Source organism: Pan troglodytes, chromosome 19 (genome assembly GCF_028858775.2).
Source record: "Pan troglodytes isolate AG18354 chromosome 19, NHGRI_mPanTro3-v2.0_pri, whole genome shotgun sequence".
In the NCBI taxonomy this organism is placed as follows: domain Eukaryota; kingdom Metazoa; phylum Chordata; class Mammalia; order Primates; family Hominidae; genus Pan; species Pan troglodytes.
The window spans coordinates 73,168,254-73,191,855 of record NC_072417.2 but is presented as its reverse complement, the minus strand read 5'-3'; the positions used below and the strand labels follow the sequence as shown (position 1 = coordinate 73,191,855).

The window sequence follows — 23,602 nt, the reverse complement described above, 5'->3', positions numbered from 1 at the left end:
TTTTATACATGAGGAAACAAGGCCCAGAGTGGTTGAATAAGAATTGCTAGAGATTAGTGGCAAGATAGAAACCTGAACACAGTGTTGGCACCAGAGCCTGTGCTCCTGGCCTTTCAAAGGAAGGATAAAGCACTTTAAACTACCTTTTGACATTTGGAGCCATTGCAGTACACCAGAGCTGCCAGGGCTTGAAGAATTTCCCTGTGTGTCCAGGAACTACACTGATGAATAGCCGAAATAGTATATGCCAACAGGAAATCCAAGTGCTGTTCATCAACAATTACCTAACAGGACAGGAAAAGATATATTCTGATCTAACTTTTAAAAAATATTATGCTTTTATGGACATGTATGCTCACCTGAATCAAGCTGTATAAAAGAGAGAGTGTGTGTCTGTCGTTTATGTGTCAAAAGGATCACCTCTAAAGGGCCTGAAAGTTTGATCAACGTAGGGGCCTTCTCCCCACCCCAAGGTCTTGCTCACTTCTTCCTCTTTAGTAAAGTAGAACTTGATGAAGTCCTTGTAACTTTTCCTTGAACTAACCAGACATTGGCAGCTGTGAATACACAGATATGAGTATTTCAACGCACTGAAATTTAATTAAACTGCCTTATACATAATAAACACTCAATGAATACACAGTGAACCAATATAACTGCTAAATACCTATTGCATCTCTAACATGACATGAGGAATACACCATGAAGAGAGGGCATATCCCTGCTGTCAAGGAGCTGATAATCTTGTTGGGACAGACCAGGCTAATCCAAGTGTCAATTTATGGACAATTGAGACAAACTGTCACCAAGTGCTGGAAAGCTGGTAAAGGGTTATAGGTGCCACAGGTGATCAGGAACATCTCCAATTGCCAGTGTTACAAAGATGATACACCTGAGAATAGTAAACATACAGAAGCTACCCCATGTTAGTTTCAAAGATTCTAAACTGAAAACAGCCTTACTCCATGCAGCAGACACTGTTGGTTACCTACTAGCATCCAATTCTTCCTTCCCTGCTGGCAGAGTACTAATTTAATTGGATGTCCACCTCTCCCACGTGAGACCTAAGGGTAAACGCTAATTAGTTTAAGAGAGTGGGGCAACCTGGGGCAACCTTAACCCCCAAGGAACATTTGGCAATGCCTGTATACATTTTTGACTGTCACAACTGGAGAGGTGCTACTGGCATCTAGTGGGTAGAGGCCAAGGATGCTGCTAAACATTCCACAATGTGCAAGACAGCCCCTAAAACAATGATCTGAGCCAAAATATCAATAGTGCTGAGGTTGAGAAACCCTGATGTAGGCTAACTGTGGCTGCACATCGTAAGCATCAAGGGAGCTTAAGTCCTCCTCCAAGTGATTCTAATGTGTAGTGAAGGTTGAAACTACTAGCTGGAGCCATTCACAATAAGACCATCCTCCTGCTTAAAGACTGGTTTAGAGAGGTATTTATATGACCTAAGTCTCTCCAGCAAGATATTGGGGAGTCTACTAGAGGGTTCATGGGACACGTTTCCTTACTCTTAAGTACAAGAGACACAACATAAAATAAAGTTAATTAGCTTCTGCTGAACAGTAATCATTTCTTTGGCATGGGATGTCCAGAATTGGCACAGCCATCTGATGACTGTGAGAGATGCTAGCTGAGGATAACCCACATGCTGAGGACGGTGAAGGGAAAGATGAGCCTCTTATTATTAAGGGGCTACAGATGCATCCCTTGGGACTTGGGACATGGAGTGATTCCTTTTTATTTTTTTAAAAATTGTTTAGTGACTCTGGGATGGCTTTTCTGCTTATTGCAGCCAAAAGCATCCTAATTCACATAATGCTAGTTGATATGTTTTGTGCTCTTAAATATATTCACATACTCATGTGGTAACAGTCTTAAATAAATAACTGGGGTCTTTTTATCCTGCTGTCCCCTTGGCCCCAAGCTACTTCTTATATTTTAGAAGCATCAAAAGTAGACCATAAAAATGGTAGCTTCAGGAAAGGGGAAAAATATTGGTGGGAAAGAGGCAGGGGATTATTTCAATTTATTCTTAGATATATTTTGTTCAAATATATCTTCCATAAGAAATTATAAATTAGCCGGACGTGGTGGCGGGTGCCTGTAGTCCCAGCTACTTGGGAGGCTGAGGCAGAAGAATGGTGTAAACTCGGGAGGCGGAGCTTGCAGTGAGCTGAGATCACGCCACACTCCAGCCTGGGCAACAGTGTGAGACTCTGTCTCAAAAAAAAAAAAAAAAAAAGAAAAGAAATTATAAGGTTGGGGGGCCTGAATGATATTGGTTTACTGAACCAAACAGAAAGGCATACTTCTAATAAACAAACTTCTAGAATTCTACAGAATAATTTTTTTAGATCAGAGTTATATTTGCTTTAAAAGCATTCTTATTTAGGCATTTGCTTTTCCTATAGCATCTCAAAAAACAGCCTATCATACCTACTACAGATGTAGTATTTCAAAGGTATTTACTTACTCTCAAAGTTCATGATCTGAATTCTAGAGTTACACACATGATTACCTGTAATCTGTTAAGTAAATGGTGGATAAGCTGGCTCACTTTGCTGACAAGATGATTCTGAGTAAGAGGTACCAGTCGGCAAGCCTGGACAAGAAGAGCACTAACGTCCTACCAAAAAAAAAAAGATAAAGAAGAGGTAAAATACTTATTAGTCAAGTGAAGATCCTCAAAACACAGCCAAATGGGAAAATAAAAGTAAATATTCACATTCAAAATGGGGAAAGAAAATGTGAGGCAGGAAGGAAAAAAATGAAGTGATAGCACAAAAACAGGATGTGCTAAAAAAGAAGGAAAAAGCCAGGCACAGTGGCTCACACCTAATCCCAGTTCTTCGAGAGGTCAAAGCGGGAGGACTGCTTGAGCCCAGGAGTCCAAGACCAGCTTGGGCAACATAGTGAGACTCCATCTCTACAGAAAAAACTTTTTAAAAAAAATTAGCTGGATATGGTGGTATGTAGTCCCAGCTTCTTGGGAGGCTGAGGTGGGAGGATGGCTTGAGCCCAGGAGTTCTAGGTCACAGTGAGCTATGATCTTGCTGCTGCACTCCAGTCTGGATGACAGAGTGAGACCTTGTCTCTTAAAAAAAAGAAAAAAGAAAAAAAAAGGAAAAGAATCAGTACGGTTTTGGTCAGGCTGAAGACTCTGTGCTCTCTATATGTAAAGACCGTATAATTAAATAACCAAAAAAAGGCTTCTAGGGTATAAAAGCACAAACTGAAGTTAAAAATATCAAAAGGTAAGTGAACCAGATTTTCAATGCCGTTGGGAAAAATCAGACCTAACACTTCTATGGATTTTATGCATAATTAGGGAATTCTTAAAAAAAAAAAAAAAAGAGGGACCTATTTGCAAGTCACACTCTTCATCCATCGATGTTTATAGAATGACAAGGTTCTGAGCACCTACTATGTGTCATAGTGTGCTAGGTCTTTGGGCTCCAAAGGTAAAACAAACATGTTCCTGAACCTCAAAGAGCTCACAAACTAGTGAGAGAGAAAGAAACACAGCAAATAATTAAAATAAGGTGAATCAAGTGCTGAAAGAATAAAGTACAAACTCTGTCCAGAAACAGTAATTAGGGAGGCCTTGTGGAGGTGACTGTAAAGCAGAATCTGGAATGATTTGAAGGATGAGGAGAAATTTGCCAGATAGGGCATCAAAAAACACTGCAAGCAAAGTGGACAGAGTATGCAAAAACCTGGAGGTGTGAAACACCAGTAGATGCCTGAAGAACAGCAAGTTTTAAATGGCTGCACACAGGAACAAAAGGGGGAGTAACAGGAGAGAATGGAAGTTTTGTTGCAAAAGTATCCAATTATACAAATACAGCAAAAGTCCCCGACTACTGCCTTAATCTCACTCTGCTTCCTAATGACATACACTATTATTCTGTAGTCAATTCTTTCAGACCTTTTACTTTGCATATATAAACACACATATTTTAAAATCCCCCCTCCAGCTTCATACTGATCTCATTCTGTATGAATTGTCCTGCAACTTGCTTCAACCATTTACCAATACGTATTGAAGACTTTTCCAAAGCAGATTTTAAAGTTTATGAACAATTTTTTTTCCTCCTAAAGAAAAGATCATTCTGGCATTGGAGGAATGACTGGCTTGGAGAGGAGCTAGACAGGAGGCAGGAGATCAGTCAGAGGGGATCAGCGAACAGTCCAGGCATAAGTCGCCTTGCCTGAGGTCTAAGGCACTGGCTATGGGAATAGACAGGAGGGGATGAACTGAGAAATATATATGAGACACATTCTGAAATACCTGAGTTGGTCAGGATCTGGGATGAAGGAGGGAAGAACCAGTGTTTGTGTCTGGTGTGACTTGGTGGATGATGCATGTGTGTTGGAAGGTGGGATGGACTGGGGACGGGAATGTGTGTTTGGAGCTAATGAATTTCATCTTTAGGAACTGTCTAGTTTGAGATGCCTGTGCAAGCAGGCAACTTGCACCACTTCCCTCTTTCCTACGTAGGGCCAGAAGGCCATGGTGTCAACAGTTCAGATAATTCATTAATTTAAGGCCTGATGTGTGTAAGATTACTCAGAAAGACGGCAGAGGGGAGGAGCTAGTGTGTAGGAACAGAAAACATAGGGGCTTTGTGGCAGAGTTTTGTATACTGTATTTTTACGAGCTTCAGTATTTTCATTAGCAAACAAGCCCTAATACTACCCAAGTTCTAAGATTCCCACGTGGTCCGTGTACCATGTACGCATTAAACAGTAGTAATGCATTTTGTCAACAAAGTGTTCTGGGTGCACAGAGAGGGAGTGAAGAAGGGTGTGGGCGGATGGAAAGTTGGTATCAGAGAGGAAACCCGAGGCATTATCAGAGCAGGAGTCGTCAAGTTGGGTTTTGAATGACTCGAGCGTGCCAAGCACTGCAGGGTCTTCCAAATGGAGAACTAAGAATGTGCCAAGGTTGGAGGGGGCACGCCAGCCTGAAACTAAATCATCAGGCGCGAGAGTGGGAAGATCAGGGAAAGGCAGGCAGAGGCCACCAGCTGGGTTCCCGGAAGGGTGGGGCCGGGGCCGAGGCCAGCAGGGCGCGCCGCCTACCTCCGGGGCCACGCCACTGCCCTCGCTGTAGTTCTCGGAGATGAGCTGATCGAAGAGCAGGTGGATCTCGGTGCGGGCAGAGCTGCTGTCATCCGGGCGCAGGGCGCAGAGCCTGGCAGACAAGAGGCGAAACCCATTGCCTCGCTCAGGGATTGCTTCCCGCGGTGCCTCCCGCGGCTGCCCGGAAGGCAAGGAGCCGACAACTTGCACAGCAGCCATCTTTCCTACGGGCGGGGGTGGTGGGTGGGGTGGTCCCAGGGAAATACTTCCGGGGCATCCTCCCGTTCCGCGCGTTCTAGTTCCGAAAGTACGTTTTTTAGACCGGACTGGGGCTCAGAGGGGTTTCCACGACCACGGGACCCCTCCGACTAGTACCCTGCAGATGCTTGTCAGAAATTGGCTTGGAGGCCGGGCTCGGTGGCTCACGCCTGTAATCCCAGCACTTTTGGGAGGCCGAGGCGGGCGGATCACGAGGTCATAAGATCGAGACCATCCTAGCTAACACGGTGAAACCCCGTCTCTACTAAAAATACAAAAAAAAAAAAAAAAAAAAAAAATTAGCCGGGAGTGGTGGCGGGCGCCTGTTGTCCCAGCTACTCGGGAGGCTGAGGCAGGAGAATGGCGTGAACCCGGGAGGCAGAGCTTGCAATGAGCCAAGATCGCGCCACTGCACTCCAGCCTGGGCGACAGAGCGAGACTCCGTCTCAGAAAAAAAAAAAAAAAAAAAGAAAGAAAGAAATTGGCTTGGAGATTTTTCGCCGGCCACTCCTTCTTGAGCCCTGACTGAAAAGTGAGTTCTCAATTTGTGCTTCCAGAAAGTTTGTTCTCCCAGAGTTTGTTCCTGGACAGGGCTGAAGGTACTCTGTTCAGTACTAGAGTTTCAGATTCGGGCTGGAGTTGGAGAGGGTATGCTGTGGATGGCAGTAGCAGAAACCGCTAGTTCTAAGGCACCCTTCTACTCTTCTAAAATCTTTCCCCAGGCACAAAACCACCCGGAATAAAGGCTACATTCCCTAGCATTCCTTGCAGTTGGCTGTGGCTATGTGATTACAATCTGGTCAGTGGAATATAGGGCAGCTTTCCCTACTTAAGTGACAGCTGGCTGCACTCTTGGTTCCTTTTTCTCCCTTTTTCCCAGTGTGAATCCTCTCATGGATCATGAGGCACCTCTCCCCACTAGAAGAGTAATTTTGGAGTTTAACTGAACCATGTAAAATATAATCTGCCTAAGGGTGACCGGGTTGAGATGAGACACTCCAAGATTTTCTGAAACCTTGAAGTCAAGAAGCTGGAGAATAAAATGGCCATTTAAAAATCTGTGATCAGTTTTCAGTCATCCAGGAAGTGAAGGCTTGACTTTCACAGTTGGGCAGATTGGGAAAACCATCTCTAGGGCCTTTGAGTTATGCAAATATAAAGCAAATCCTCACCCTTGGCCCTTAGGGAAAACCTTGAAGTCACCTGAATGTATGTTTTATCCTGAGAACAAAACATTTCTGTTCAGCAGTGAAAATTGGGGGTATGCTTTAGCAGAGGTAGTTTTCTGAAGACTTTGGGCTTGGGGAGAAATGTTAATTTTTTTGTTTGGATTTAGATTCCATTGTGCTGGTATATTATTTCTTATTCCTAGTCTGTGTACATATGTGCGTTATATATGTGCATGTGTGTGTGTGTATTCGTGTAAAGAAATGTATTCAAGCATTTGTTCAGAGAAGATCAGGAGCTGAAACCTAGTCGTTGGATATTTTAATCTGGGTTCCCTGATAGCAGAGCCTCAGATGAGGTTGATAGGTGAGGGATTTATCCAGAAATGAACAGGGAAGGAAGGAGAATTAATACCAATATGTGCTGTTGAGTTGGCCATTGCAAGGGGTGACTGATTGTTCAGTCCTCAGGAGTTTCTGAGAAGCCTTGTGAAGCTCTCAAAACCCTTCTTCTGAGGAACAGAGAGGAAAAGCATTTATCTGTCAGCTTTTGAAGTCTATTGTCAAAAGTTGACCACAAGGCATTAATTCACTGGTGTTCCTGTGTTGAGCATGCATCTGTGCTTGGTTCCTGGAGGAGTCCTATGTTGCATAGTCAAAGAAGCCCTGAGGCAAAAGTGAGGAAACTAGGTGCATATCTGAGGCAAGGCTCTCACCAGTTATACCTGTGCTAAGCTAGTAGATGCCTGTGATAAACTAGTTGCTGTAGCAATGGCTAGAATAAGAATGTAAGACCAAGAGTATGTGAAGTAGTACTAAAGAGCTGTCTTACACATTGGGCTAGAAGGATGTGAGGCCTGGTCATTTCCACAATGCACGTTCGAAGAGACTGTGGGAAGGATCTGGGTTTGGTGTGGTTCACTTTAAGTTGCAATATGGATGACCTACATATTGTGTTATTCAGGGTGGAATGGCCCAGGAATTGTAAAATACAGTATACTGATGCCGGTCTGTTCAGTTCTGGTAGAATATACTCTTTTGGATCAGTGTGGTTCCTTTAAGGAAATGGACATCCCTACTCTGCAGTGATCACCAACTGAAGGAAACGTATTTCAAGCTCTGAGGGAGGCCTTTGAAGGCACCCTGCATTGGCTTGAGTTTAGACAGTAGCACTCCTGCTCCCACCTCCCACCCTGAAACTGTGGAAACACAGCATGGCAAAAGCTCTCTTCCAAGAAAATCTTCTGTCTCCTCCTCAATTCTCTGCATTTTCATAGTCCTGCAGTGACTGAGGGGCTTTAAGGGGTGCTAAGCACGTTCACAGCCATTTCCTTTGTTAGATTCTGCATCGGATGATCTGGAACCTCAGTGGAATTTCACTCCTTTCATGTGTGGAAACCTCTCAAGACTTCACTTTTATCCCTTCATGAGAGTCTGGGTCATCCTAACTCACGTAGGCTTGCATACCCCCACTTCACTCTAATTCACATCTTTGATTATTTCCTTCGGAAAATTTACCATAACCTGCAGTTATCTTGTTTATTTGCTGACTTTATCATCTGTTGTCCCCTCTAGAATATTAACTTTATGAAGGCACAGATCCCGTTTGTCTCATTCGCTGTTGTATCCCAGGGCTAGCACAGCCCCTGGGATGTGGTAGATGCCCCACAGTATTTGTTAACAGAATGAATGAATTCACTAATTTTTTATTCAGGGTCCCCTATTTGCCATTGGTTGATGTGAAAATCGAATGGGATTTTTGTGAAAATGCTTTGTAAACTATAAAGTTTTATAAGTCTTAGCATCAAATGAGGTAGATATTATTTCCCCCTTTTACAGTTGGGAAAATGGTGCCGAAGAGTATAAATGGTTGGTCAAGGCTGCACAAGCAGCAAATTGGTTGAAATCAGATTGCAGCCCAGGCTGGCTGTGATTGTGAAGAACACAGACAAGAAATTATAAACCCATTGTTTTTTACCTCCTACATTTTGTAATGGGGAAAACCAGAAGACAGGAGCTTGATTTCGGTATCCAGATTACACTTTGAACCAGGAGAGGCTAGGAAGGAGGATTGGCCTTGAGTTCTGTTTCAGGGTCATCAGCCTATCTATGTGATTACATAGGAGTCCCCCCTTATCAGTAGTTTCACTTTCAGCCTTTTCAGTTACCCGTGGTCAATCACAGTATGAAAATATGAAATGCGCTGGGCGCAGTGTCTCATGCCTGTAATCCCAGCACTTTGGGAGTCCGAGACGGGCTGCTCACTGGAGGTCAGGAACTCGACACCAGCTGACCAACATGGTGAAACTCCATCTCTACTAAAAATACAAAAATTAGCCGGACGTGTTGGCACACGCCTGTAATCTCAGCTACTTGGGAGGCTGAGGAAGGAGAATCACTTGAACCTGGGAGGCAGAGATTGCAGTGAGCCGAGATCACGCCATTGCACTCCAGCCTGGGTGACCAAAGTAAAACTCCTTCCAAAAAAAAAGAAAAAAAAAACGAAATGGAAATTTCCAGAAATAAACAATTCAACATTTCAACTTGCTGCTGTTCTGAGTAGCATGATGAAATCTTGCGCCATCCCACTTCATTCTGCCTGGAATGTGAATCATCCCTTAGTCAAGCATATCCACGCTTTATATGCTACCCACCCGTTAGTCACTTAATAACCATCTCAGTTATGAGATCCACTGTCCCAGTGCTTGTGTTCAAGTAACCTTTATTTTGCTTAATGGTCTCAAAGCATAAGAGTAGTGATGCTGGCATATTGTTATATTTGTTCTATTTTATTATTAGTTATTGTTAATCTCTTACTGTGCCTAATTTATAAATTTACTTTATCGTAAGGATGTATTTATAGGACAGAACACATATATGTAGAGTTTGATACTATCCACGGCAGTATATGTACAGTTTGATACTATCCACGGTTTTGTGCATTCACTGGGGGTCTTGAAACATATCCCCCGTGGATTAGGGGTACTACTGTGTTAATAATCATTGTAGTTAACACTTACTGAATGCTTTCTATGTGTCAGCACTTTATGTGACCCTCTTTAATCTTTGTAGTTTCATGAGGTACTATTATATATATGAGAAACTGAATCACAGAAAGATGAAGACTCTCACTGAAGGCCACATGGCTGTGTGGTGTGCCTGGGTTTGAAATTCAGAGTCAGGGCTCCTGACCACCATGCTATAATGCATAGGACTTATATGGCGTTCGACATGAGATTATAGTTTAGGCCCTGACACTTACCTGCTATATGACTCTGCCCCAAACCTCAGTGTCCTCAAATGGTAATGATAAGAAATGCAGTCAAAAGGTTGTTAAGGTTACTTAGATAATGCCTGGGGAGAATTTAACATGGTCCTTGTTGATAGTCAGTACGCAACAGATGTCATCTGTCCTCCTCCCCCTCCTCCTCACCTTTAACCAAATAACTCAAATAGTATGAGTGCTTTTAACAATGATGATTTATTAAAAGAAACAACCCCTCTTCCCTGCCTCCCATATCCCCTGTAGTCTCCATCCACAGGCTCGCTGTTTTCATCCATCTTCCTAGTCAAGGAACTCCAGACAGTCACATCTTGGAAGATAGGAACTCCAGGAAGGGATGACGATCTTAGAGAAAGATGATCCTTAAGATAACTCTTCATCTGAGAAAAAGACAAAAAAAATTTTGCCCGAGACCTGCTGTTTTGGGGACCTGGATCCACAGAATACAATCAAGAGGCAACAGTTCCCAATTTGGGAAATCATTCACACCTGCAAAGAGCCAGCCAGGCCCTAAGCAGTCCAAGGATTGCAGGTGGATTGGCCAAAAAATACATTCTGAACACAAAGGGTTTTTATTTAAAGTGTATGCTGATTCTGTTGTGTTTAGTGCAACTTAGTTTATAATCAAAACTGGTAGCTTTTTATTATGCATTTTTCAACTAATGGCTACTGAAAACAAATAAATTATCCTGTGAGGCCCCTGAGATATTTTCACAGAAAAGGGGTTCTCATAAGTCAACATGGCAATGTACATCACAGGGTTAAAATGAACATACTCTTTATTTTTATTTTTATTTTTTGAGATGGAGTCTCCCTCTGTTGCCCAGGCTGGAGTGCAGTGGTGCGATCTCGGCTCACTGCAAGCTCCACCTCCCAGGTTCACGCCATTCTCCTGGCTCGGCCTCCTGAGTAGCTGGGACTACAGGTGCCCCCACCACATCTGGCTAATTTTTTTTGTATTTTTAGTAGAGGCAGGGTTTCACCATGTTAGCCATTATGGTCTCGATCTCCTGACCTCGTGATCCGCCCGCCTCAGCCTCCCAAAGTGCTAGGATTACAGGTGTGAGCCACCGGGCCCGACCAATGAACATACTCTTTAGTCATCAATTTTACATCTTAGAATTTGTCCCAAGGAAGTTAATAAGTGTGTGTATGCCAATTTAGTATTTGTTACAATCATATTCATAATATCAAAATAAGAAATATCTTAAACATGTATTACTCAAGGTTGCTAAGTATCTGAGCATAGCTGATGAACTTCTATAGGTTATCAAAGATGATGGGATAGAAGCATTAGTATTGACATTAAAAGTTGTTTGGTAGCTACTTTTAAGTGAAATAAAAAATAAAAATAGGCACATGATTATCTCATTTTTATATAAATATTACATATTTGTGTATGTTTAAAATGTGCACCAAAGTGTTAAGCAGACATTGTTTTGGGGTGGGGGATTATGTGTGATTTTTATCATTTTGCTTAAGTAAATAGTCCAATTTTTCTCCAGGGCATACTGGGTTAGGGAATTATTTTAAAGGTGTGGAAACCACCAGCCTGTGATGGATGCATCTTTTTCTTGGGAAGGGTGGGGGAAGAGAGAGACAGGTAGGTTTCTGTCCTACTCATTTCTGGAAAGTCCCACTGAGGCCAAGTGCACAACCTACCTAGACTGAACAACGTTTCAGAAAGCAGGGAGGGCCTGGTGTTTTTACCTGTCCTTACCCTGCAACACACTCATGGCCACACCCATTGCTGACACAGTGGTCTCCCGGGTTGCAGTCCCAGTCACCTGTGCAGAGCTCGATGCAGGTACCTATGGAAGAACGGATGTGCTGAAAACCACCGTACTTTTGGGACAGATGCTAGGGAGAACAGCCCTTGATTAAGAAGTCAGTTCTACATTTTTCTTTTCATTCAATATGCAATATGATTTATTACTTGAAGAATAATATCATTAACATCTTATATATTCTAGTTAAAAGAAATGCATTCACATAATCTCAAAACAGTAAGGCCGACTTTAGAGATGGGGATAATTGTGTTTGTGGAGGGGAAGTGCAGAGAAACCCACTTAAATGTCTTCACTTTCCCCACTCTGCAGGGAATAGAGTGGAGAAGAAGAGACTCACATTTACCATGTGCCATCGGGAGACACTTGCAGTCACCCCATGCAGTGAGTCTTACTAGGCCCACTTTACAGGTGTGGCAGTTGGGGCTCACAGAGGTGACTTGCTAGCCAGTGGGTACAGAAGTGAGATTCAACTGAGATTTGCCTGGCCCCTCAGTCTGAGCACCTTCTGCTGTCCCACGTGGTGAAGCTCATCCTGACCTAGGTACATATCTCCAAATTTCAAGGAGTCATTCTGGACCTGATTGGAGGCTCCCAAGTTCCCAGAACATCAAGCTCTTTGAGGACCAATGAAGTAGGCTCAAAGAGTTGGTTAAGATCGCACAGGCTTTTAGGAAAACATATGCAGAACTCTGGATGACTATGTACTGTACTTTGATTGGCTACTCAGCTATTAGCAGGAATTTCTTTACCTGATTATGTCTCTGGGTCTTTCTGGAACTTTTCTCATCTGTAAAAAGGGGCCCCTGGATTCAGCAGGGGTAATGAGTTTTATTCTCCATTGTCAACTTCAGTCAATAGAGGTGGCTGTCTGATGCTGTGTTGAGACGGGTCAGACACCTTGTCCAGGTTCAAAGAGAAAGAGTGCTAGGACTGATTAGCAGTATCTGAGGGGTGTAAGAAGGGGACCTGGTGGGATATCTTCAGTGTAGTTGTAGACCTCAGAGAAAATCAATACCATCCCCCCATGCTTCCCGTAGCTTTTGTTGATTTGTGGTGAGCAGGCTGAAGATTCCTCTTCCCCACCCACAGCAGTTTGACTTTTTAAGTCAATAATATATACTTATTAAGTATATGTTGATTTCTTACTATGTATAAAATAGAGGAAATTATCCAGCAAATACAAAGATATAAGACAAACAAGCTTAGAGTCTAACAATATGGATAAAACATATTCAAAGTACTAAAAACAAAGCAATATGTAACAAGTGTCCTAAGAGAGGTATATCTGAAGAATTAAAGAGTCTCAGCTAGGCATGGTTGCTAATGCCTGTAATCCCAGCACTTTGGGAGGCTGAAGTGGGAGGATCACTTGAGCACAGACGTTTGAGACCAGCCTGGGTGATACAGTGAGACCCAGTCTCTACAATTTTTTTTTTTTTAATTAGCCAGGCTTAGTGTCACATGCCTGTTGTCCCAGCTACTTGGGGAACTGAGATAGGAGGATCACTTGAGACCAGGAGATTGAGGCTGCAGTAAGCCATGATCATGCCACTGCACTCTGGTCTGGGCAACAAAGCAAGATCCTGCCAAAAAAAAAAAAAAAAAAAAAGGCTCAGAGAATATGACATTACTTCCAATTAGATTAATCAGAAAAGGTGAGTTTTGAAGTGCAGGAATCTTTTTAAGGCAGAACTGAGGGGCATGGGTGGAGTGTTGTGAGAAGAAAAAAGAATTACTAGCAACAGTTCACAAGGGGAAATGCAAAAGGGCTGGGATGAGGGTGAGGCAAGTGAGGTGCTTTGCACAATGCTGGCGGTGAGCACCCGTTGCATGTTTGCACCCTGGGTACCTCATCCACTTCACTCCTCACCCTGAAACACAAGGAACACAGGAGGAGTGGCAGATGGAGGGCTGGGTAAGTGTTAGGGAACAGCTGGAAATGAAGCAGGAAAAGTAAGCAGGGGATAAAATTACAGGGGTTGGGGGGCAGATCTCGAGGGCCTCAGGAGTTTGGATTTCATTTGATAGATCAAGAGAGAGATGTGATTGCTGTTTAATTAGGAAGATTATTCTGGTGTGAGAGCCTAGAATGGAACAGAATTCAACAAGCAAGCGAACTGCAGCAGAAAGACAGGGGCAGGGAGAGCTATTAGGAAGCTCCTTGGATGGCCCAGACATGAGGTCATCGGGGCTGGAAATACTGCGTGACAATGGGAGATGGCAGGGTAAGGAAAGAACATATGCAAGAGACACTCTCAGAGAATGGACAGTATTTGGCAACCAGTTTAATGTCGGGGGAAGGAGAGCAAAGAAGAGAGGAAAGTAATAACTGAATCCAATAATGTTTAGAGAGAAGAATAAAATACCATGAAGGATAATACAGGAGAAAAGAAAGTTTGAGAACTGAGGAGGTGGCAAGCAGTGTCGGACACTACAGAGGTTAAAGACTTGGTGACTGAGGAGTCATGAGATTTGTCCACAGGATCTGGGAGAGAAGTTTCAGGAGAGTGATGGGGCAGGGATGGAGGCTGTAGGCCATCTTCAAGGGGTCAAGGAATGACTTATGGGGGAATAAGGGCAGAGAATTAAGATTACTCCTTTGAGAATGTTGGTAAAAGGAAAAGAAGAGATTGAGATGATTAATATTTAACATGATTCAGAAAATATTTTCTCTAGGTGATCCAATTTATTTGTAGCAAGAGAGGAAGAAGCTTATGGAGAGGGAGATGGCAGGAGTCAGAGGGTGGCTGATGAGGGGGTAAGAGGGGAGGTACAGAGAGTCCAAATGGAGCGGTGACCCAGGGAAAGGAGTGCGGGAAGGTGGAGGTAGAAGAAAAGAGATTCTGCTCTGGGGAGCTGAGTAGCGGCAGTTGGAGGGTCCCTGCAGTGGCCTTTTAAGACCTTTTCTTCTTTCCTTTCTTCCCCTCTCCTCCCCACACACACTGGTCCCTGATGTCCTACTTTCTGGCCCCCTCATTCAAGGAAAAATGAACAGGGCTACCTTCTGCCTGGACTCACCCAAAAGCCGGTCTCCTGCAGCCTGAAGCTCTTGTACCTCTAGGCTGAAGATGATGAGGATCACAAGGAGGAGGAAGGCTGCCAACTTCATGTTGCTGTTGGAAGGCTTTGGAAAAACACAGCAGGGCTGAGAGCAGCTGAAATTTATACCTTCCACCCGCTGAGCTGGAATGCAAGGCCAGGGGTGGGACTAGGGACTGCAGACACCTAAGCCCTGCCCAGAAACTGACATTTCTGGAGAATAGCCACCCACCCTGTGTACCCTGGGTCCTTCTACATTACCTAAGCAAGGCTCTGAGCCAAGGGAACACCCTCCTCTGACAGAAAAATAAGACTCCTACACCAGGCCAGGTGCAGTGGCTCACATCTGTAATCCCAGCACTTTGGGAGGCCAAGGCAGGAGGATCATTTGAGCCCAGGAGTTCAAGACCAGCCTGGGTAACAAGAGCAAGACCCTGTCTCTACAAAATTAAAAAAAAAAAAAAGTTAAATAATGAAAAAGACTCCTAAATCAAAAAAGCTGTGAGTGACTGAGAAAAAGGGGCTGGCGTGGGGAGGGTGGAGGGATGAGTATTAACTTTTATTATGTATATTCATTCACTCATTCATTTTCAACATAAGTATTGAATGTCTGCTCTGGGCCAGGCATGGGCTAGGCATGAGAGAATCCCAGAGAAATTACAGTCTGGGAGCTAGGTGCCAGGTAGCAAGGGTGCAGTCTGCTCTTTCCCTTCTTCCCCCGACCTACCACACCCGCCCACCTCCACCCCCAACTTCCAGGCCTAGCACCTCTGGAAATGAGGGCAGGGAAAAGCAGTACAGAACAGGCAGGGGTGCTCCCTTATCACCTGCTGGTGGTAAAGAGGTGGCCTCAGTCTCCCACTGCCTTGGTCTGATCCTGTTGCTGGATACCTAGGCAGATGTGATGGTCTTTGCCTATAGGAGCTATGTAATTTTCTTGAGATAAAGCTCTGCTTCATCTCATCCAACTTCATTTCTGAGAACCCAAACTCAAGTTATGCATATTAAACTCTTCTAGGATATCTCTCGTCCTGCAGCTCTGGGGTGGGAGTGGGGGCGGGACCATAGTAACCAACCAGCTGGGGAGTGAGGTTTCATTTCCCCCTCCTTGTAGCACTCCTAATCTAGATGAATGATTTTCTTAAACACACACTCCCGTTGTTTTTTTTTTTGCAGGGGAGTGGGGATGGTGTCAGGGGTAGGGAGAAATATACCCTCTTCCCTCTCCAATGGCAAGGATGCAGGGAGACATGTATAACTTTTGGCCATGTGTCGTGTGTCCCACAAGATACCTTATATAATGTGAGATAAGGAGGATACCTGGGCTGGTTGAGGGCAGTGAGACAAGTTTGCAACCTTGTGATAGGCCCCCTGGGCCACTTTCTAAAGTGAAGTCAACTTTAGACTTCACTTGTAAGTCTAAAGTACATGATGTTTCACTTCTGGTTCCTAACTCTGAGGTTACAGGGAGAGACCCACTCTGTTCTACTTCATGTATCACAGTTCCTGAAATGCCATTGGTTAGAGGTCCTTTGGGCAAACAACTGACCTTTTCTGCAAATCCTTCTTATCTAACAAGGCCCAGCCTAAATGTCACCTCCAAAACCTTCCTCAACTTCCACCCCTAGGAGAGTAACATTCTCTTAGTACTTATTTTGTCATAGGACTTGTCAGACTCTATTGTAATTACTTATTATGATCATTTTACATTTCTCTCCTGTATCTTGCTGGCTAGCATGGGGTCTTACTGATCTTTCATCCTCAGCTCTCAATAATGGGCATTTATTATCCTCAATAATGTGTGTTTTGGGAGGATGAGGAGCATTCAGAGAGCCATTGTAATTAGGAAGACACTTCACATGGTTTCCAATACAGACAGGCATTATTATTGCCACGTTACAGTTGAGGAGATTAAGCCACAGAGAGTTTAACTAGCCCCAAGTAATGGTTAAATGGCAGAACCACAGTCAAACTCCAAAGACAGTGGTCTATACTAGTACACATTACTGTCAGGCTACATCCAAATTCTTAGAAAATAATTTGGACTCATCTCTGGGTACAGATAAATGAGCTTTTGAGGTCACAGAATTCTGCTTCCTCTAGTGTGGCACCCGTAATCACAATTTCATTAGCACAAAATAACTGCTTTGAGCTAAGCAACTCACTCTAGAGGCTTCTGAGTACTCAGATTAAAAGTAGGTGCCATCCAGCCAAAACTGTTACTTCGGTTTTAAGTGAGTTGAGGAGCAGCATGTGGCCCTTATTGCTGGCTGTTTACTAAGGCCGTTTCGAGGTTGTGAAAACAAGCCTGATCTGAGTATAGCACAGTGGCCTGAGAGTGAGGACCCCGGAGTGTGACCGGTCTGGTTCGCATCTGCTTCACTACTTGCTAGCTGTGTGACCTTGGGAAAATTAACTTCCCTTTCTGAGCCTCACTTCTCTTTTCTGTAAAGTGGGGAGTATAATTCCTACTTCAATGTTGGACAGACCAAATTACAATATGTGTACACATACATACCCCTGGCACAGGGCCCTCAACACTAGCAGCTACTATTGTGAATTTCTGAGAAAGGGGATGCATGTCTTTCTATTCCCTAGAGCAGGGCATCTACAGACAGCTCATGCAAAAGTGTATCATTTCATTAAGGAAATATTTCAAGATAAAGAAAACTCAGAACCTGTCCCTATTTTATTCTGCTGGATATTGTAAACTGAACCATGAAGAGACTCCAAGGCTGAAGCTAGTATTACTGTCACTTCCATAGCTCTATGCGGGCTCATGATTCCCATATGGAGGTCAGGAAGCTTAGTATGTGACCAATTCTGCCTAAAGAGTCATTAGCAAGGGAGGGTCAATAAAGTCACAATCTTATATAAGGCATGCATCCTTCCACCTACACCTCTTCATCTTGTACCAGATCTAGATAGTGTGGCAGGTAAGCCTAAGAATCTGAGCTCAGAAACCAGATCACCTGGACTCAGATCCTGACTCCAACTTAGTAGCTGCATGACTGAGGACAAGTTATTTAACCCAACATCATGTTGCTTGGGGAAGTTTCCTTTGATGACAACACAGATGGGCAGAGATGGGCTACGATTTATGTCTTCCCTCCCAGCATGTGCATCCTGGGTCATGACACAGGTATTTGGAAGCTTAAGCCCCAATAGGAAGCTGACCTTTCTGGATTCTATAGACCTGTGTTTAGCATTAAGTATTTTCAAAAAAGCTCTCTAAGCCAAGGGAAACAGCTTCTTCTGCCTAATAATTAAGACTTCTAAAGAATGGTGGCCACTTTGAATGACAGAGAGAAATGGGGCAGGGAGAAAGGAACTGGCATATACTGGGCCAGTTCCTTCTGTGTGCCAGATTTTACCCCCCACCCCACATGCAGATCTCCTATCTCTACCCCCTTTAAAGATCAAAAACATTCTCAGAGGTTGTCTTCATTTCACACACGAAGAGAGAGTAGCTTGCCCAGGTTTACACAACTTAATTCCCCAAGTCTTTCTGATTTCAAATCCCAAGCTCTCTCCTTGACATGACACTGTTTATGACTTTTCCTTACACACCCCTGTTTACCTGATTTTAGATCCAAATATTAATATTACAGGGCTCAGGTCTTGGCCTAGGAACAAGGACTGGCATCCTCTTTTCTTCTTCCCCCAGTCTTCACAGAACTATCTAGAATTCCTCATTCAGTCACACTATCTGAAATGTTAACAAGTAGAGACTTCCTAGGGTAAAAAGCCTCCTGGCACGTTCAGATGTAGGGAAAATCCCATATTTGATTATAATAACATTTTACTTCCTCTTTCCAACTTGAAAAAAAAACTCAAGCCTTCTTGTATTACAGGTTCTCAGAAATGTTGATCCATCTTTTGTATCTAAGTTTTTATTTCTCCTTTTGCAAAAGCTGCTCTAAATACCAGCTTTGCTGCTCCGTAGGCTCTGAATGGTCAGAAGAACATTCACATTACGAGGATGACTCTGTGGAATGCTTGACCACTAAGTTTGGTAAATAGCTGGTCAGTCTTTTTCACTTTAGCCACAGTTGGGGAGGAAAGCCTCTATATGAGTGGCAGAGGCTGGCTGGCTGTTTACCAGACTCATTTCTTCTTTCTGAGGACACAGTAGCTTACATTTCCTAGCTTTCTTTGCCATTGGTTTGCTACAGCCATGCAATTGAGTTCTAGCTAATGGAATATGAGCAGAAGTGATGCACTCCACTTCCAGTGTGAGACCCCTAACTCCCCTGCTCCCCATGCACAGCCTTCCACTGTCTTCTTCCTATTGCTGGCATGAAGCACATAAGCAAGCTATCTTGGAAGCCATGTGTTGAAGCTGGTGAAGACTACAAGATGGAAGGAGCCTAGTCCCAGAATCACCACTTGGAGGAAAGCTGCTTGCTGTTCAAGTACTCCAGTTTTGGATTTCACACAGGGAGGGATAACCAGTAAGGGATAACAAGTTAAACCAGCAAGATTTGGGTTTCTGACCCCCTCGTTGACCAACAGATCAGCTGACCCCCTTCTGATCCCCTAGCTGACTGACAGATTCATGAGAACTACTGGGGGAACCCACCCCCAGTATTTCAGCATTGGTTCTTTCTATTTTCCATAAGTATCAACCGGCTGAGAAATAATGAGAAAGAGTACAAAGAGAGGAATTTTACAGCAGGGCTGCTGGGGGTGACATCACATATCGGTAGGACCGTGATGCCTGCCCAAGCCTCAAAACCAGCAAGTTTTTATTAAGGATTTCAAAAGGGGAGGGGATGTATGAACAGGGAGCAGGTACAAAGATCACATGCTTTAAAGGGCAAAAAGCAGAACAAAGATCACATGCTTCTGAGGAAACAGGACAAGGGCAAAAGCAGAACTCCTGATAAGGGTCTATGTTCAGCGGTGCTTATATTGTCTTGATAAACATCTTAAACAACAGAAAACAGGGTTCAAGAGCAGAGAACTGGTCTGACCATAAATTTACCAGGGCCGGGTTTTTCCCCACCCTAATAAGCCTGAGGGTACTGCAGGAGACCAGGGTGTATTTCAGTCCTTATCTCAACCGCATAGGACAGACATTCCCAGAGCAGCCCTTTATAGACCTCCCCCCAGGAATGCATTCCTTCCCAGAGTATTAATATTAATATTCCTTGCTAGGAAAAGAATTTAGCGATATCCTTCCTACTTGCATGTCCATTTATAGGCTCTCTGTAAGAAGAAAAATATGGCTCTTTTTGCCCAATCCCACAGGCAGTCAGACCTTATGGTTGTCTTCCCTTGTTCCCTAAAAATCGCTGTTATTCTGTTCTTTTTCAAGGTGTACTGATTTCATATTGTTCAAACACACGTTTTACAATCAATTTGTACAGTTAACACAATTATCACAGTGGTCCTGAGGTGACGTACATCCTCAGCTTACGAAGATAACAGGATTAAGAGATTAAAGTAAGACAGGCATAAGAAATTATAAAAGTATTATTTGGGAACTGATAAATGTCCATGAAATCTTCACAATTTATGTTCCTCTGCCACGGCTCCAGCCGGTCCCTCCGTTTGGGGTTCCTGACTTTCCGCAACAGAGAACAATTGTTATTTCAAGCCACTGAGCTTTGGGACAATTAATTTTGTTGCAGCAGCTAATTAAGACAATGCAGATTCTCATTGGAGAATCTAATGATTCAAAAGTCAGTTAGAATGGCTGACTTTGACAAGTCAGCCTAACCTCTTTCTTCTACCAACACCATCACTACCACCACTGCTGCCGCCCTCCACTGTACTCCTAAAGAGAGTGGCTACTTTTGGGGATTCTTAATTTCTTGAAGTCACTGTGTGAAGGCCAAAGCAACTCCATGTTGGATGCTAATCTGCCATGTTGCCTTCAGATTAACCTCTGCTCTGGGAAGGCCATTAAGATTTCCAGTTTGTGGCCGGGCGCCGTGGCTCATGCCTGTAATCCCAGCACTTTGGGAGGCTGAGATGGGCAGATTGCAGGGTCAGGAGATCAAGATCATCCTGGCTAACATGGTGAAACCCTGTCTCTACTAAAAATACAAAAAAATTAGCTGGGCATGGTGGCAGACGCCTGTAGTCCCAGCTATGCGGGAGGCTGAGGCAGGAGAATGGCGTAAGAGAATCTGGGAGGCAGAGCTTTCAGTGAGCCGAGATCATGCCACTGCACTCCAGCCTGGGCGACAGAGCGAGACTCCATCTCAAAAAATAGATAAATAAAATTTCTAGTTTGTCTGTTATTCCTTGTGTAACAGCACATACTTATTGTAAATTCTGCTCTTAGGTCAAAACAACTTTGGTGTTATCATACTTTAATTGTCCTACACATCACTTCTGAATCATGTATGCCCTTTTCCTGTGGTATATCAGCCCTGGGTCTGTGGGGTAATGGTGCAGGGATCCACCATCTCATCTCTCCACCACCAGAGACACAGACATGGCTTCTGTTTGTAGGTCCCTATTAAATGTTAACTTCTAAGAGATAGGATTTGTCAGCCTCTTTCTTCAGCCTCTCAGCTTCCTTGTACTTTGGGGGTAGGTTTGCATAGACCTGCCTGCCATGGAACAATTATAAATTTTTTTCTGAAAAAATGGCAGTGTTATAGTTGTGGAATACTATAGTCATGTTACATTTAGGAAGTGCCAGCCCATGGTGTATTTCAGATGTAATTTCATTCCTTCCTATTGGCTGGTGAGGCCGGAAGACTTTGGGGTGACATCATTGTGCACTTTGTTGGCATAGAAGAAGGTAATATTTGTGAGTCTTGGGGTTTCAGCATGAAACTGAGAAAGGGAAGTTCAGTGAAGAGGAGAAAAAGGGTAGAGTGGACACTTTTTTTTTTGGAGTTGGACCAGCCTGAAATAAGTAAAGATTTCTGGGCCACCAATGACTGTCCATTGCACAGATCCAAGCATACCAGTCAGAAAGCAGCCACTTCCCAGGGAGCATCATGTAGATTTTAGACTCCAGGGATACCACAAGCCACTATCAGGTGAGAGGTGCAATTGTTACAACCCAGCATAGAGGTCCCCTCTTTATTTCTCAAAGTTTTGGGAGAACCCAAGACCCATAGCCTTTATTTTAGGGACTGTTTAATCATCTTGGCAGAGAAAGAGACTACGTAATTGACTCAGGTCATTTGAGATCTTAGCATTAACCAAGATCCTGTAACACAGGCAGATTTAGCCCTTTTGTTTCTATTTCTATATTTAATATAAATTTATATTAAATTCTTGCAAAAATTTAGCTTTTGGCTAAAGTCAGCTTTTGGCCACAGCTGTTGATCAGCAGGGAAACAGAAGGAGAGGCCTCTGATGTCAGTAAGGGATTTTCACACTTAGCAAGCAACTCTTGTGTGCCAGTTGCACAAAAGCAGGGTTGTAGTGAGATATCCAATTCCCATTAGAGAAATAAGGGAGCTGGAACTCAGAGAACATAAGTGATTTGCTCACAGTCAAGGCTTGTGAGTGGCTGTGCTGGGACTGGAGTCAGGCGAACATGGCCCTGAGGTCCATACTGAATAGAAACCTTCTCTATGATTCCCCAACAGACACACATACCCATGCCGTTTCAGGTCCACTCTCAGGTTGCTTCTGCTGGGGCCTTATGTGCCTGAGGGCAGAAACTCATAATCATTTGAGGACCCACAAGGTGTTGCAGTCCAGCATGACCATTTCAGACTCCAGCATGATATTTCAAACCATATAGGGTAGCATCCTACCCTATATGATTCCTAGCTGGGGCCCCCATCACCAGGGAAACGGTGCTGGTTCTCACCCAGAAATAGATAAAGAGGAAGTGTCTCTGCGAATAAGAACAGGTATGCATGCCTATCCCGACTCCCTGCTCCCTGAATGAAGCAGGGCCTCCTGGCATCGCTTGATGTTTGTGATGCTATCCCAGGTTGCATTGGCAGCAGCCAACACCAGGGTTTTCCAGTGGCTGAAGTCTAACACGTGGTTAATGTCATTGCCTTTTCCTCCCTTCCTTGGGATCAGAGGAATAAATGTCTCTTACTTAGAACTGTTCCACACAGACTTAGAGTGACAGAGAAGTAACTTAACCTATTAAAGGCCATTTTGAGCAAAAACCACCTTGTGTCACTGAAGCTGTAGAACTGAGCCACAGGAGGAAACTGTTAAAGTCGCAGGGTCAAGGACAAGGTACCTATGTTATCCCGACGGCACAGAAGCACAGCCTGAGTCTCTTCTTTGGCTGAGCCAAGGGTGTGCTGGAGAGGCCTGAGAGAAGAAGGAACGGCCCTTCTGACCAGTGCCCTTTTGGTTCACAAGGAACGTCTCCTCTTGTTTAAGTGACTTCTTGCTACTTCTGCTTTGAGAGCCCAATATCAGGATCAAGACTTCAATTATCCCCAATTTACAGATGATGAAACCATATTGGGCAGGAAAGAAAGTCACCGCAGGAGAGCGAGTTGGACCTGGGCACTGGCTGAGGACAAAGGGGAATGATAATTTGGGATGTAGCTTGTTAAGGGGCCTCCCAAGTGTTCTTGTGATCCAGGTGTGGAGAGGATAGAGCAGAAAGGTTGCCAGGGAGACGAGGGTAGGGTGCACTGCGAGAGTGGGAGAAATTAAAGAGAACATGCAACAAAGCCTTGGGACACCGGGAGGGGGATGGACCACCCTGTTTTGTGCTACGAGAGAAGAGAGCAAGAAAAGGAATCTGTGTTAAATCCCGACAGCCTGCAGGAGAAGCAAATGCCCTTCCTTTTGTTCATCAGCAGTGAGACTGGCATCCCTGTAGCTTTGGGAAACTGGCCAGTGTGGATGCCAGCTCCCTCCAGCGGGCCTGACTGGGAGACCTTGGGCTGGGGTTCTGGTCTGGGGCTCCTAGGCCTGATGGGAGGAGAGTTCAGCCCAGGTTTCCTGTACTTCAGCTCATATCCAGATGATGGTAACTGTTGAAATGAGAGACTCAAAAGAAGCTGGAAACT

The 23,602-nt window shown here is 44.0% G+C and overlaps 2 protein-coding genes across 4 annotated transcripts in view; both read right to left on the bottom strand.

Moving 5' to 3' along the window:
* The window catches only part of HEATR6 (HEAT repeat containing 6), a 36,625-nt gene extending 31,022 nt beyond the window's left edge, over positions 1-5,603 (bottom strand). The window contains exons 1-4 of one of the 3 annotated variants that reach the window (XM_063799094.1): positions 5,101-5,345; positions 2,534-2,641; positions 360-557; positions 144-284 (exon numbers count right to left, since the gene is read on the bottom strand). Coding sequence is in view for 1 of the 3 variants with exons in the window: in XM_001140673.8 (XP_001140673.2) it covers positions 144-284; positions 2,534-2,641; positions 5,101-5,319 (468 nt within the window). In the remaining 2 variants the exon portion in view is untranslated. Of the gene's footprint in view, positions 1-143; positions 285-359; positions 558-2,533; positions 2,642-5,100 lie in introns of all 3 variants that reach the window. The other 2 variants (XM_063799095.1, XM_001140673.8) reach the window with 2 other exon arrangements.
* Positions 5,604-9,986: 4,383 nt separating this feature from the next.
* LOC134808992 (uncharacterized) overlaps positions 9,987-23,602 on the bottom strand; it is a 42,748-nt gene continuing 29,132 nt past the window's right edge. Inside the window, exons 5-7 of the mRNA XM_063800073.1 lie at positions 14,616-14,780; positions 11,528-11,618; positions 9,987-10,187 (exon numbers count right to left, since the gene is read on the bottom strand). Of these exons, the coding sequence (XP_063656143.1) occupies positions 10,184-10,187; positions 11,528-11,618; positions 14,616-14,780 (260 nt within the window). The 3' untranslated portion in view covers positions 9,987-10,183. The remainder of the gene's footprint in view (positions 10,188-11,527; positions 11,619-14,615; positions 14,781-23,602) is intronic.